At 37.2% G+C, this 14,121-nt stretch overlaps 1 protein-coding gene across 2 annotated transcripts in view; it reads left to right on the top strand.

The window, feature by feature from the left end:
• The window catches only part of CDK19 (cyclin-dependent kinase 19), a 197,888-nt gene that overhangs the window by 106,390 nt on the left and 77,377 nt on the right, over nt 1-14,121 (top strand). For both annotated transcript variants that reach the window (XM_012651233.1, XM_012651234.1), the window contains exon 2: nt 223-298. In XM_012651233.1, coding sequence (XP_012506687.1) covers nt 223-298 — 76 coding nt within the window. The remainder of the gene's footprint in view (nt 1-222; nt 299-14,121) is intronic.

Raw genomic sequence — 14,121 nt, 5'->3', positions numbered from 1 at the left:
GTTTTGGTTCTGTCTGGTGTTTTCATTGTGACATGAATTTCTTTTGGTATTTCATATTTCTGTAGTTGAAATATTATCAAAAATAATAAGCAATACATGGCATAGTGAGAGTATTTACATATCACTGAGAAATTAAGTGTGTTTCCATTGTTTTTATAGTTATAATTTTGAATTTGAAAGTAATATATGGAAGAATAAAAATTTTTTTTTGTTTATGTGCAGAAAAGATGAAAAGGAATATGCATTGAAGCAAATTGAAGGCACAGGAATATCCATGTCGGCTTGTAGAGAGATTGCAGTAAGTGGATATAAATACAGTTATTTATTTTATTATTGATATTGGGCAATGATTTATTTTAATATAGAAGATTTTCATTAATGTACACAATACATGGTTATTTCCCATATGTTAATTAGTTTAAGAATATTTTATGTAGAATGGGAAAATCTGCGTAAACTTTAATTACCTGAAAGTCATCTTTGAACATTCTGTTAATACTTCAGATCTGTAATCTTAGAAATACTGAACTAAATGATTTGATTAATTAAAATTATGGAATATGCTTAATTATCTTAATTTAATTAATGTTTATATTTCTGTAATTTTAGGGCTGATATGTCTTTATAGAGAAAGGGGTCATATTATTAAATCTTATACATTTTAAATACTTTTAGTGAAAAATACAATTTAGTGATAGATTCTACTAGTTGTCAGAAAAATAAGACCATGATAGTAATAGGATAATCTCTTAAAGAAAGATAGTTCCGGCCAGGCACAGTGGCTCACGCCTGTAATTCCAGCACTTTGGAAGCTTGAGGCGAGAGGATCGCTTGAGGTCTGCAGTTCAAGACTAGCCTGAGCCAACATAGTGGGACCTTGTCTCTACAAAAGATAGAAAAATTAGCTGGGCGTGGTGGTGCATGCCACCTGAGCTACTCTGGAGGCTGAGCAGCTGACGGAGGAAGATTGGTTGAGCCCGGCTGGGAGTTTGAGGTTGCAGAGAGGTATGATGGGGCCACCGTACTCCAGCCCTGGCAACAGAGCCAGACACTGTCTCAAAAAAAAAAGGGAAAGCAAGCTAGTTTCTTTTTTTTAATCTTTATATAACGCACCAGTGCATTTAAGAAATGATTGTTCATAAGAATACCAAACATTTACTGAGTGTTTACAAGGTACCAGGCTTACTAAGTGCTTTCAAGTATTCACTTAAATTTCACAACAATCCTCTGAAATAAGTACTTATAATATCCTCATTTTACAGATCAGAAAACAGAGGCAAAACCATAATTATGGCTTAGGAGTCTTACTCTTTTTTTTTTTTTTTTTAAGAGACAGGGTCTCATTTTGTCAACCAGGCTAGAGTGCAGTGGTGCTATCACAGCTCACTGCAACTTTGAACTCTTGTGCTCAAACAATCCTCCTCCCTTAGCCTCCTGAGTAGCTGGGGCTACAGGCACATGCCACTACACCTGGCTAATTTTTAAACTTTTTGTAGACAGAGTGTCTTGCTGTGTTGCTCAGGCTGGTCTTGAACTCCTGCCTCAAGCAATCCTCCTGCTTTGGCCTCCCAGAGTGCTAGGATTATAGGTGTAAGCCACCATGTCCAGCCAGAAGGCTTACTCTTATATTATCTTATTTCAGTTCTTCAATAAATTGATAATTAGGGCTTTGTCATGATATCCCATCTATTAGGGATTTCTCTCTCTAAATTGTTAGATATTTATTTAAATAATCGTTATTTAATAATTATTAAATAATTATTTATGTTGTTCATATCCATTAGGGATTTCTGTCACTAATTTAATAGCTATTATATATATTGCCCTTAGTTCCATGTTCTGCTTCACTCACATGGAAACACACCTTCATCACTTTTTTTTTTTTTTTTTTTTGAGACAGTGTCTCACTCTGTTGCCCGGGCTAGAGTGCCGTGGCGTCATCCTAGCTCACAGCAACCTCAAACTCCTGGGCTCAAGCAATCCTTCTGCCTCAGCCTCCCGAGGAGCTGGGACTACAGGCACGCGCCACCATGCCCGGCTAATTTTTTCTACATATATTTTTAGCTGTCCAATTAATTTCTTTCTATTTTTTGGTAGAGACGGAGTCTCGCTCTTGCTCAGGCTGGTCTCGAACTCCTGAGCTCAAACAATCCGCCTGCCTCGGCCTCGCAGAGTGCTAGGATTACAGGCGTGAGCCACCGCGCCCGGCTTTCATCACTTTTAGTCGTAAGAAAAAGTATTGTACAAAGAGCACACACATGTGGCAGGAGGTTGTAGACCTGGATATCCGTCTGTCTTAGTGGCTAAATTAGTGATGAGTCCCAGTTTCCTTATATGTGAAATAAGGAAACTATTAGGTCCCTTCTTCTTATAAATTCTTTGATTCTAGAATGGGAACTTCTCCCTGAACTGTGTATACTCTGAGGGTCAGAGACCTTGTCTTTTTATTCCTAGTTCCTCGAACAATATTTGACATATAGCAAGTGCCCCGTAAGTGTTTTTTGAATAAATAACTGAATAAATAAAATAAAAAACTTCCGCTAGTGGTCCATGAGTTTAAGTTTGCTTTAGAATATAAAATTATTATTTGAGAAATTTCAATTTGGTGGTTTTCCATGAATTATAAAGTGTTTGTAATGCCCTACCAGAATAATTATTTGATAAGTGATTTTTAGCTTCTTAAAATTCTTATACATTGTTATATTAAACAATATAAATATCACTGGTGTGCTGTTTTGCTATCTTAGAGTACCATAGTTTATAATAGCATTTTTCAGCCTTACCTTCCATGAGTTAATTGGGTAAATAGCTGAAATTTAAGGTATTGATTAATAGGAAATGGGAACCCAATTATAGATGTCCTTTTTGAAACAGAGACTTCTATGTGCTGAGGAATCCATGTGTATGTGTGTATCTTTATGTAAATTTGGAGTGTGATGGAAAAACTTACCTCTTAAAGTCAGTGACAGCCTTTATGTTTTTACTGAGATTTTGCCTAATAGAACTTTAGAAGGTGTGCAGTTTCTAGATTGAATAGTATTCTATTGCTGCCCTAACTGCTTAGCCCCAATGTGATAGGGATTTTGTCACAAGTTTAGCATGGATATTATTGCACAGTGGCTATGCACATACATCTTATACATTAAGCCCACTAATACAGTTTTATAATTATTGTTTTATGCATTTGTCCTTTAAATCATATAGAAGAAAAGAATTACAAACAAAAAATACATGTATGCTGTTTTTTCTGTTTACCTATGTCATTACCCTTATAAGTGTTCTTTATTTTTTTGTGTGGATTTGAGTTACTGTCTAGAGTCCTTTCATTTTAGCTGAAAGTTTCTTGTTAGTATTTTTTGTAGAGAAGGTGTACCAGTAATGAATTCTCTCAGTTTTTGTATCTGGGAATGTCTTAGTTTTTTCTTTTTTCTATCTTTACCCACCTCTCCTTTATTTTTGTAGAATAGTTTTGCTGGATATAGAATTCTTGGTTAATAGTCTTTTTCTTTCATGTTTTTGACTATGTCATCTCACTGCATTCTAGCCTCCATGGTTTTTGATAAGAAATCAACTGTTAATCTTGAAAATTCCTTATAACATGAGGAGTTTTTTTTTCTCTTGCTGATTTCAAGATTCTCTTTTTGTCGTTAGCTTTGACAATTTGACTATGATGTGTCTAGATGTGGATCTCTTTGAGTTATCTTGGAGTGTGTTCAGCTTCTTGGATGTGTAGATTAAATTTTTTTTTTTTTTTTTTTTGAGACAGGATCTTGCTCTGTCTCCTGGGCTAGAGTGCAGTGGCGTCACCATAGCTCACTACAGCCTTAAACTCCTGAGCTTGAGTGATCCTCCTGCCTCAACCTCCCAAGTAGCTGGGACTAGAGGCACACACCACCACACCTGACTAATTTTTCTATTTTTTGTAGAGATGGGTCTTGCTCTTGTTCAGGCTAGCGTCTAACTCCTGGCCTCAAGTGATCCTTCTACCTCAGCCTCCCAAAGTACTGGGATTGTAGGTGTGAACTACCATACCTGGTCCAATTAATGTTTTTCATCAAATTTCGGAAGTTTTCAGCCATCCTTTCTTCAGATAATCTTTCTGTCCCTTTCTTTCTTATCCTCCTGGTATTCCCATTATGCATTATAGGCTTGATGGTGTCCCACAGATCTCTCTCTGAGGCTCTGTGCATTTTTCCTCATTCTTTTTTTCTTTTTGTTACTCAGACCGGATACGCTCAATTGTCTGTCTTCAAGTTTGCTGATTGTTTCTTCTGCCAGCTCAAAGGCGCTACTGAGCCCCTCCAGTGAAATTTTCATTTTAGTTATTGTTTGTTTAGTTTTGCTGGTGGATGTGGTGGAAGGACAGAAAGTGTAAGGAAGTTGAGAGTCAGAGAAGTTGAGAGGGACTGATAGATTGGGGAGAATGGAGACAGCACCATAAATTAAAGAGTAGATAAAGCTTGTTCTTTGTCTTCTTTCTTTTATATGCCATAATATCATCTAACTCCTAATATTTTCTAGTTCATATAGGTGCATGTAGGCAAGAGGCTTTTGATGTAGAGACCGTTAGGGAGGAAAATTTTTGCTCATTACTCCAAAATGGTGGGACTGTGGCTACAGAAGAGATTCTGAGGGCAAGGGTGGATGCTGGGAAAAGAAGTCAAAGAACTTGTAGGCATGGGATGAACTTGGAAGAATGTGTACAGAGAGGGAAGAAGTTTAACAACTAAAATGTATTACCACAAGTCTCATTAGAAAAGAATGTCATATTACATTTTAATTTCATTTGAACCTTATTGACCAAAGATGAATTATAACCTCATACCTTTGTACAGTGCTTTACAGTTTCAGTATGCCTTAACAGGGAGTAATTTTGGGTGATTAACATATCAGGAACATGTGAACACCACCATTTTTAGCCTGGGATTACAGAGAAATTCTAATATAAAATCTATTATTTTTGTGGCCCATGTGACCATAAGGGTTCTAAGTTGGAAATGTGGTAAATACCATTAATTCAGATCCCATTAGTTTGTTTTGTGATTATGAAATTAAAATATGTTCACTATAAAATTCTCAGACAACTTAGAAAAAGGATGGTAAAAGCAACTGTATACCAACCCTTAGAAATAATCATTATTAATATTTTGTGTATATTCTTCTAGACTTTTTTCTTTGCAAAAATACAGAGAATTTTTTCCCCACAAGAGTAGAGAGTCCATTCATTTTTTATAAAATATAGTTTGATTTGGAATATTACAAAGGTAAATTTCAACTATCAAAATAAGTTGGTAGAACATTTATTAATCATTCTAGGTTCTGTGGGATATAAAAAAGATTATAAGATATTTCTCCTAAATACTTTTAAAAAAATTGAGATATTTCCAAAGGAAGGGAAGAGAAACTGAAAGGAAAATTAGTCAAGGGAAATAGGGCTAAGGGATAGGTTGAGGAGGTATCTTAGTCTGTTCTGGCCACTATAACAAAATACCATAGCCTGGGTAGCTTATAAACACCTATTTCTGACTGTTCTGGAGGCTGGGAAGCCCAGTATCAAGGCACTGGCAGATCTAGCTTCTGGACGGCCATCTTCTCCCTGTGCCTTCACGTGGGAGAAAGGGCAATGATCTCTCCAGGTTTCCTTCATAAGGGAACCAGTCCCATTCATGAGGGCTCTGTCTTCATGACCTGATCACCTCCCAAGGGCCCTACCTCCTAATATCATCACTTTGGGGGGTTAGGATTTCAACCTTATGTTTCAACTATTTCTTTTCCTCTGTTCCCACCATGGCGGTGTAGCAGGCTGCTATGTAACCTTCAGTGGAATGCTTAGAACTTTCCTCTTGGCATAGAGGAATAAACATTTGCTTTTTAAAATTTATGAAATGGAATTGATTGAATGTATGTTTACTGAGGATTCCTGTGAGAAAAACTTTAAAATGTCTATGAGCAAGGCTCCAATTCTCATTAATTTAGTTATATCAACTTTAAAAATATTTTGTTAAATTTCATGTATTGAAAGTTGAGAAATATCTGTTTAGTTTCATTAAGCTAACTTAATTATACCATCTCAGTTGCTTTTATGTTTCACTTAGTGCAAGTTTCTTTTTAAATATGTGTGTAACATTAGGAAAGTATAGATTAGCAGAAATAAATGTGTAAATCAGGTATTTTACCCTTTTCATGAAAGGGACAAAATCAAAGTATAGTATTAAGATTTTTGTGAAAACTACTAAAAGTAGAAAAAGTTTGTTTTTTTTTTTTGAAGGAGGCTTTTAACATGTTTTGTAATGATTTTCTTAAAAATATTGGCATGATTTTTAAGAGAATATAATTAAATAAATTATAGATGAAATTGCCTTTGAGCAAGATCTGTTTTTTGGTGTGATCCTTGTGTTCTCCTTAATAACAAAGAAAAATTTTACTTTCGTGATTGAAGACTCAGTATAGATTTTTCCTTATTAAAATGTGTTTTTTCTTCTAATATATGGCGATAGTTAATATTTTTCTCAAATATATAATATATTTAGCTTGGCAAAATAAAGAATATTTCTGCTAACTCCTATGATTAAAAGTGAAATCTTATAAGAGTTTGAGAGTATAGTTTTCTACGAAGATTCTGGGAAACTGATGCAGAGTCAGTGCATAGGGAGGAACCACACTGTAGCATTTTTCATTTCTATTTAAGAGAGAAAAGGTACAAGGAGCCAGCCAGCAAATAGACTCTTCCATCCTGTGGTATATTTGTCTGCATTAGTATATCTGTTAGGTCATCAGTCTCTTGAAAGTTGTGTGTATGTGTGTGCGTGTACACCTTGTGGAATATATTTCAAGCTACTGTATGTTTCCTATGAGAACACTAAGTGATAAATCTTTGTATTGTCAAAAGGTGACTTAAATACCTATTCTAGAAGAAACAGTTTGAAAAGAGATACTGGCTTTGCTTACTAGTTTCTTGTGTGGGAGTGCATGCGCGCGCGCGCGTGTGTGTGTGTGTGTGTGTGTGTGTGTGTGTGTGTGTATGTCATGGTGAAGGAAGATGGGATGATGTGGTGACAGAAGTCATAGATGTGCCTGAAAGCTTTTCCACTTCCCCCACTCTAGGGAACTAGACTAGTTGGCTGTTAGTAGCACCTTTAGGTACCTGTGGTAGCTGCAACTCCTTTCCTTCTGTGAAGAACCTGGTGGGTTACGATTGAAGAATTGGCTTTCTGCTATGTCATTATCCCTCCCTGCTAGGTACATCAGTGGAGTTATTTTAGTTCTCCTAAAAATATAAAAATTATCAATATCATATTCCTCCTCTAAGAAATTAGATTTAATTGGCTATTCTCTATTTTTAGTGTTGTTTATTTTTCTTTTGAATAATCTTGAAGCAAAATTGTGCTAGTGATATAAATACAGAGTAAAGGATTAAAAATAAATCTGATACTGGTATGTGGAGGGCTTGGCTCAGAGCCTGAACATAAATGTGCGGTAAATGGTGGTAGTAGTTGTTATTATTATTGGTGACAACTTTTCCTACTTAAACTCTAATCAAAGAAAATACAGTTTTTAGCTGAAATTGTTTTTACTGTGGTCATAGTAAATTATTTTTAAGACTATAAATTTAATCTTAAAATCTCCTTATAGAAGATACCAAAGTATAAAATTTAAATTTTTTTTTTAATTTTCATTTTTTTAGAGATAGGGTCTTGCTATGTTGCCCAAGCTAGTCTCAAATTCCTGGCTTCAAGCAATTCTCCCACCTCAGTCTCCCAAAGTGTAAAATTTAACATAAAGTTGATAACTCTAGATTCAAAATAAGAGATTGAAGTAGTAAAACAAAATCTTCTTTTTTAAAAAAAGCATGCCTTTTTTAGGCACAATGGCTTGCGCCTTTAATCCCAGCTACTTGGGAGGCTGAGGCGGAAGGATCACTTGAGCCCAGGAGTTTGAGACCAGCCTGGGCGACATAGTGAGACCTTGATTGTAAGATGGGAAAGAACTTGGACTTTGGATTTAAGTAGACTTGAGATTGTATCTGGCCTCTACCATTACTCCTGTATATCTTGGGCAAGTTACTGTTAGTTCCAGGACCCATTTTCTTTTTTTCCCAGAGGTTTCCAACACATTTTATTTTACAGACCACTGCTCTGTAGCTTTTGAGGACCAACATCTATATAAACTCCTATAAAATGTCCACTTAATTATAGTTCTGCAGCAGCCTCTTCTGTGCTGTATACCATGCTTATGGCTTGAGTTCCAGTTGCACATGCATAAAGGCTGCCCATTGGTTCCTGAAGGAAGAGGAAGCATCCACATGAAAGCCTCTTCCAGGGAGTTTAATCTTTCCAGTGGTGGTTTCTTTTGGCAAGAAGTTGATTAGTTTACGCTGCGGCTTTGGTGCCTGTAAGTAGGAAGCATTCAGAAACTTGAAAGATGTGGTGCTTTTTCTCTTAGGAAGACAAGCACTTGAGGATTCAGTACCTTTGTGCTTAATGACAGGAATCCTTCCTAACTGTTTAGCAGGTTAAAATATAAGAAAGCCTCTGGTTTTAACAAACACAGGTAACACCTCTTTAGATCACCTATTTATTCTAGAACTACAAAATTTTATTCAAGAAAATATAGGTCCCGTGAAGGACTTAAAAGTTTTATAAAACTAAAATCTAGTTTTCTCCAATAAATTATACTTCAGGCAAAATCCCCCCAGTGCTTCTAAAATAAAAGAAGCATCTAATTATATAAGAGCAATTAAAAAATTAAATATTTATTTGAATAACAAGTTTAGGTTCAAGCTGCAATGTTGGCAATGCAGATTTTTAACACATCACAAAAAATGCACAAAAAAGTATTGGCACAAAGGACAAAATAATGCTAAGAATTAGGCTAAATAGCTACTGACTTTAAGAAAACAAAAGGCCAGAAATCACTATACAAAATACAAAATGTATTAAACACTACCATCCACTGAACAGTCTTTTTTTTTTTTTTTTTTTGAGACAGAGTCTCGCTCTGTTGCCTGGGCTAGAGTGCTGTGTCGTCAGCCTAGCTCACAGCAACCTCAAACTTCTGGGCTCAAGCCATCCTCCTGCCTCAGCCTCCCGAGAAGCTGGGACTACAGGTGCATGTCACCACGCCTGGCTAATTTTTTCTATTTTTAGTAGAGATGGGGTCTCACTCTCGCTCAGGCTGGTCTGGAACTCCTGAGCTCAAGCGATCCTCCCGCCTTGGCTTCCCAGGGTGCTAAGGTTACAGGTGTGACCTACCTCGCCCCGGCCTCACAATAGTCTTTATTATTGATTATATTTAAAAATTATTTGCGTGATTAATTGAATTGTAAATGAATATTATACATGAACTCCCTTTTGGAAGGCAATTTCTTGTTGCACGGTAGAACATCTAACTACATTGTAAAAAGTATCCTTTTTGCTGTCAAAGAAAACAGTTGATGGTATTACTGTAAATATCAGGGAGACTACAAAAAAAGAAATGAGATTTCTTTTTTGTTTTCAAAGTGCTTTCCATGCAGAGTGAAGCACTTGCCTTGTTGAACTGAATGCAGTACTGGAGAATGTCCTTGGCCAGGACCTGTTTTCTAGGTAGCTATAGAGATGGAGATTTTAGAATCAGGTATATCTTGATTTGCTTGTAGGACTGGCATTGCCAAGGAAGCAGGCCATGGAGCAGTTCACAGGTTGCCCAGATTCTCAGAATTCATGAGCCTTTCTTTCCTTGCTAATGTTCCAGGTCATTCTCAGCTCCACCCTATAACCTGAATATCAGCTGGATCTCATGAAACGTTTTGACAAAGTACCTATTTCCAAATATGTTCTGGAATCTTCTAAGTTCTCAGGAGGGAGTAGTTGCCTATGAGAGCAGAGTCTGACCCTTGCATCTGTTTTAGTGGTATATACCACATCTAAACTCTTAGATTATAATATGGGTAAGCTTTACTTTTATTTCTAGTTTGTTCTTCAGACTACTTATTGTGGTATATTGGGGTTTGGAATTAAAATAACTTTCTCAGTCTGTGCAATCACTTTTTTTCTCTTTTGACCTAAAAGAAGTATTAATTCCATAAACCAACTATCAATATAATTTATCTAATTTCTGTGAATCTTAGTTTCTTTGTATCTAAAATGAGGGTTGAATAGTGCCTGACCTCACAGAATTGTCGCAAGGATAAATTAAAGGCAGCCAGCCTTTGGCTCTTAATCAGTTCTCAGTGAAGGTTAGCTTTTTTCCTTTCTCTTACCTTGAATTTGTTAGTAAGATGGAAAGGTAAGTTGTAGATGGCCCTAGCTTATAGCAAACAAGAGTGAGAATAGAAATTGTCTTATCCAGGCTGACGTGGCCCGTTTCTTGGGGCCGAGGAATGAACACAGAGACAGAGAGATACAGACACACACAAAGACGGTACAGGACTGCAGCCACTACAAAGAGACACAGACACACAAAGACGGTATAAGGCTGCAGCAAAAGTTCTTGCTGTGGTTGCTTTATTTATAACACAGCCTGTTTGGCAACTGTCCCACTGCAATTTCTTTGTTCCCACACTGTACCGACTCAACACGTCCCTGTTCCTTGTTGTTTCGTCTCCGGCGAGCAAATGTTTGCATCTAAACTCTCTAGCCCCTCCTGTTTGCAGGGTTAGGGCGCCCTGGACTTGCGTGCAAGGCCAAGGCATGTTCTTGAGAAAAACAACAAGGAAACATTCCCAGACAAAATGTCCTCTGCACAGACAGTGAGGATTGAGAGCTAGGAGTTTGCCTGGAAGAAAAGGAGGGGATAATGAAGAGGTAAGGCAGGCTGGGGGACCTGGGAGGCAGCTGGTGGGGTTTCAGGTATAATCAGGTAAATGAGGAATGGGGGTACTTGGCTAGTCAGTAACTATCTTAAGTTAGTGGAGAGAGTTAGTGGACAGGCTAATTGAAAGTGGAGTACTGGTAATATAAAATATACAAAATAAAGACTAGAGGGCTTGGTGCTTTAAAGGAATGGAAAAATGGAAGACTAACACGGTGGAGAGGAAGAGTTGAGGGTAGAAAGGTTAAAACATTAGGCTGGGGCCTAAGAACATGCTAAGATCTAAGATTATCCTAAGAACATGAGGAAACCATTGAAGGTTTTTAAGAGAGATAATAAATAGTAGGTTTGAGTTTTAAAACCATCTTTGCCTACTGAGTGGATTGGAGAGGGACAAGAATGGATGTAGGGAGAATTGTTGAGAAGCTTCTGCTGAAGCCAGAGTAAAAGATGATGGTGGTTTGTATTAGAGTATAACAGAGGGGTTGGAGAGAAGTACTTGATATTTAAGAGAGATTTAGGAAGCAAAACTTTTAGTGATGTGGAATGAGAGAGAACACAAGGTTGGCCACAGGGTTGCTCTCTTGATCAGCTAGCTAGATGGCACAGTTTACTGAGCAAAGAAGCAGAAGTGGGTGGAAAGGGGAGGGTTAGGGAGATGGTGACCTGAATTTCACAGATCTGATTGCTTAGTTTTGCAAAAGATATAGAGGTTATGTAATAGTAGTATTATGGTTAGAAATATAATGATACTGTATCATTTCAAGGAATTATTACAGTCTAAGTTTGGGCTGCATTCATTGGCTCATGTCTGTAATCCTAGAACTTTGGGAGGCTGACGGAGGAGGATCACTTGAAGCCAGGAGTTTGGGACCAGCTTGGGCAACATAGCAAGACCGCCCCCCCCCCCCGATATCTACAAGAAATTTAAAAATTAGCTGAATGTGGTGGCACGTGCCTATAGTCCCAGCTACTCGGGAGGCTGAGGCAGGAGGATTGCTTGAGCCCTGGAGTTTCAGTGGGCAGTGAGTTATGATCATGCCACTGCACTCCAGCCTGGGCAACAGAGTGAGACCCTGTCTCTAAAAAAAAAAAAAAAAAATTAAATAAATAAATAATTATATATTGTTTTCTGTTCCAGCCATTCATTATCCCTTCTTCTCTTTTGTCTTTATGAAGAGATACATGAATTCCCATTCATAGTCTATACAAAATACAACTATTGAACACTGAATAGTTTATAAGAATAGGAAAGAAAAATAGTTGAGTCCTTTTATTCAAGAGACTGGCCTTCAGTATAACTGTCCATATTTAATTTATTCGAGAAAGGGTCTTGCTCTGTCACTTGGGTTAGAGTGCAGTGGCATCATCATAGCTCACTGCAACCTTAAGCTCCTGGGCTCAAGTAATCCTTCTGCCTCAGCCTCCTGAGTGGCTGGGACTATAGGTGTGCACCATCACGCCCGGCTAATTTTTCTGTTTTTGTAGAGACAGGGTCTTGCTCTTACTTAGGCTGGTCTCCATATTTAATTTTAATAGCCAACCATGTAGTATTGAAATAACCAGTTAGATTCCTTTGTGAGAAGGACTACAAAGGGCCCAATGCTATTATATTCTTCTTTTCTAAAAAAATTGAGAGATAAATCACATACCTTTTAAGGTGTACAATTCATTGGTTTTTAGCATATTCACATGGTTGTGCAACTATCACCACCATCAAATTCCAGAACCTGTACCCTGTAGTAGTCATTTCTCATTCCTCTTTCCCCTCAGCTCCTGCATCCACTAATCTAAATCTACTTTCTGTCTCTATAGATTTGCCTATACAGTATTCTTTTAATATTAGCCTATCTCCAGCATGTGATCCTACTCTATGGGCTATGAAGATTATTTCTCCTTGAGTCATTCTATAATCCAGGGATTCTCAGATTTTATCAGCCTACATATCACCTGGGAGATCTTGTTAAAATACAGATTCTCATTCAGTAGATCTGGAGAAGAGCCCGATACTCTGAATTCTGACAAGCTCTCAGGTAATGCCTGATACTGCTGGTCCGAAGATGACTTTGAGTATTGAGGTTCAAAGATGTCTTAGAATCAGAAGAAATTTAACTGTAAACATAAATGAATTGTTGAATAGCAGCTGGTACTAATCTAGGGGAAATTATTCTACTGTATTGATTTTTCTTAGTACTGTTTCTTTGTTAATTATCTTTCAAAGTGATCATTTCTCCCCTACATCCTGACTATTTACATGTTCTAGGACAGTTTATTATGGGCTGATTTGTATCCATAATTAGGTTAATGAAATCAAATAGTTAAGAAAACTAAGTTATAACTTGTTCTGTTGGTAAGACCTTGTGGTTTAAACATCTTCTGATAGTCAGCCTTACTTAATTCTTGAACGAAGCTTTTCTATAAACTTTGTTAGTAGATTATTGGTAGACGCAAATTAGTTCTCTAACTATCCAATTCCGCATGGCTTCCTTGCACTGTCTTTGGGTTGATTAGTATTGCCAGGAAGTAAAACAGCCACTATAGCCACCTCTTCTAGTACAAGTTAAGCTGAACACAGAAAAACTTTTTGAGAATTCATTAAGATTCCTTCCTACTCCCCAGTTAGTTTGAGCCTAATAAATCCCATCAAGAAAGATCCTGGTTTGGCTGTTAAGACCCCTGGTGAAGGCAGAAATGGGGATATAGTTACCTACAGCAAGGCTTATGTTACTCCAGCACTCAGCCTTGCTCATAGCAATGCAGGCCTGTTTCCCTATACAGTTAGTCTCGGGACAACTGTTGCTCTCTGTCTGGGACCCAGTTGGTAACTCTGCTGTGTAACTCAGTGGATTAATATTTCTAAATTAAATGAAATTCTGAGCCAGGTGCAGTAGCATGCATCTGTAGTCCCAGCTACTCTGGAGGCTGAGGCAGGAGAATTGCTTGAGCCCAGAAGTCTGAGGCTGTAGTGTGTAGTAATTGTGCTTATGAATATCCACTGCACTTCAGCCTGGGCAACATAGGGAGGCCCCATCTCAAAAAAATAAAAATAGCCAGGAAGGGAGGGATAGTTAGAGATTTGCTAAAGGATACAAAATTACAACTAGATAGGAGGAATAAGTTCTAGTGTTCTATAGCACTATAGGATGACTATAGTTAGCAATAATACATAAAGTAGCTACAAGGAGGGTATTGAATGTTCCCAACATAAAGAAATGATAAATGTTTGAAATGATGTATATGCTAATTATCCTCATCACTATACATAGTAGGTATTGCAGTGTTACTATGTACCCCGTAAGTATGTATAATTATTGTCAATTTAAAAAAATT

The sequence above is a fragment of the Propithecus coquereli genome, unplaced genomic scaffold, assembly GCF_000956105.1.
Source record: "Propithecus coquereli isolate 6110/MARCELLA unplaced genomic scaffold, Pcoq_1.0 Scaffold35, whole genome shotgun sequence".
NCBI lineage: Eukaryota > Metazoa > Chordata > Mammalia > Primates > Indriidae > Propithecus > Propithecus coquereli.
Note: the sequence above shows the minus strand (reverse complement) of the source record. Positions and strands in the feature narration are given on the sequence as shown.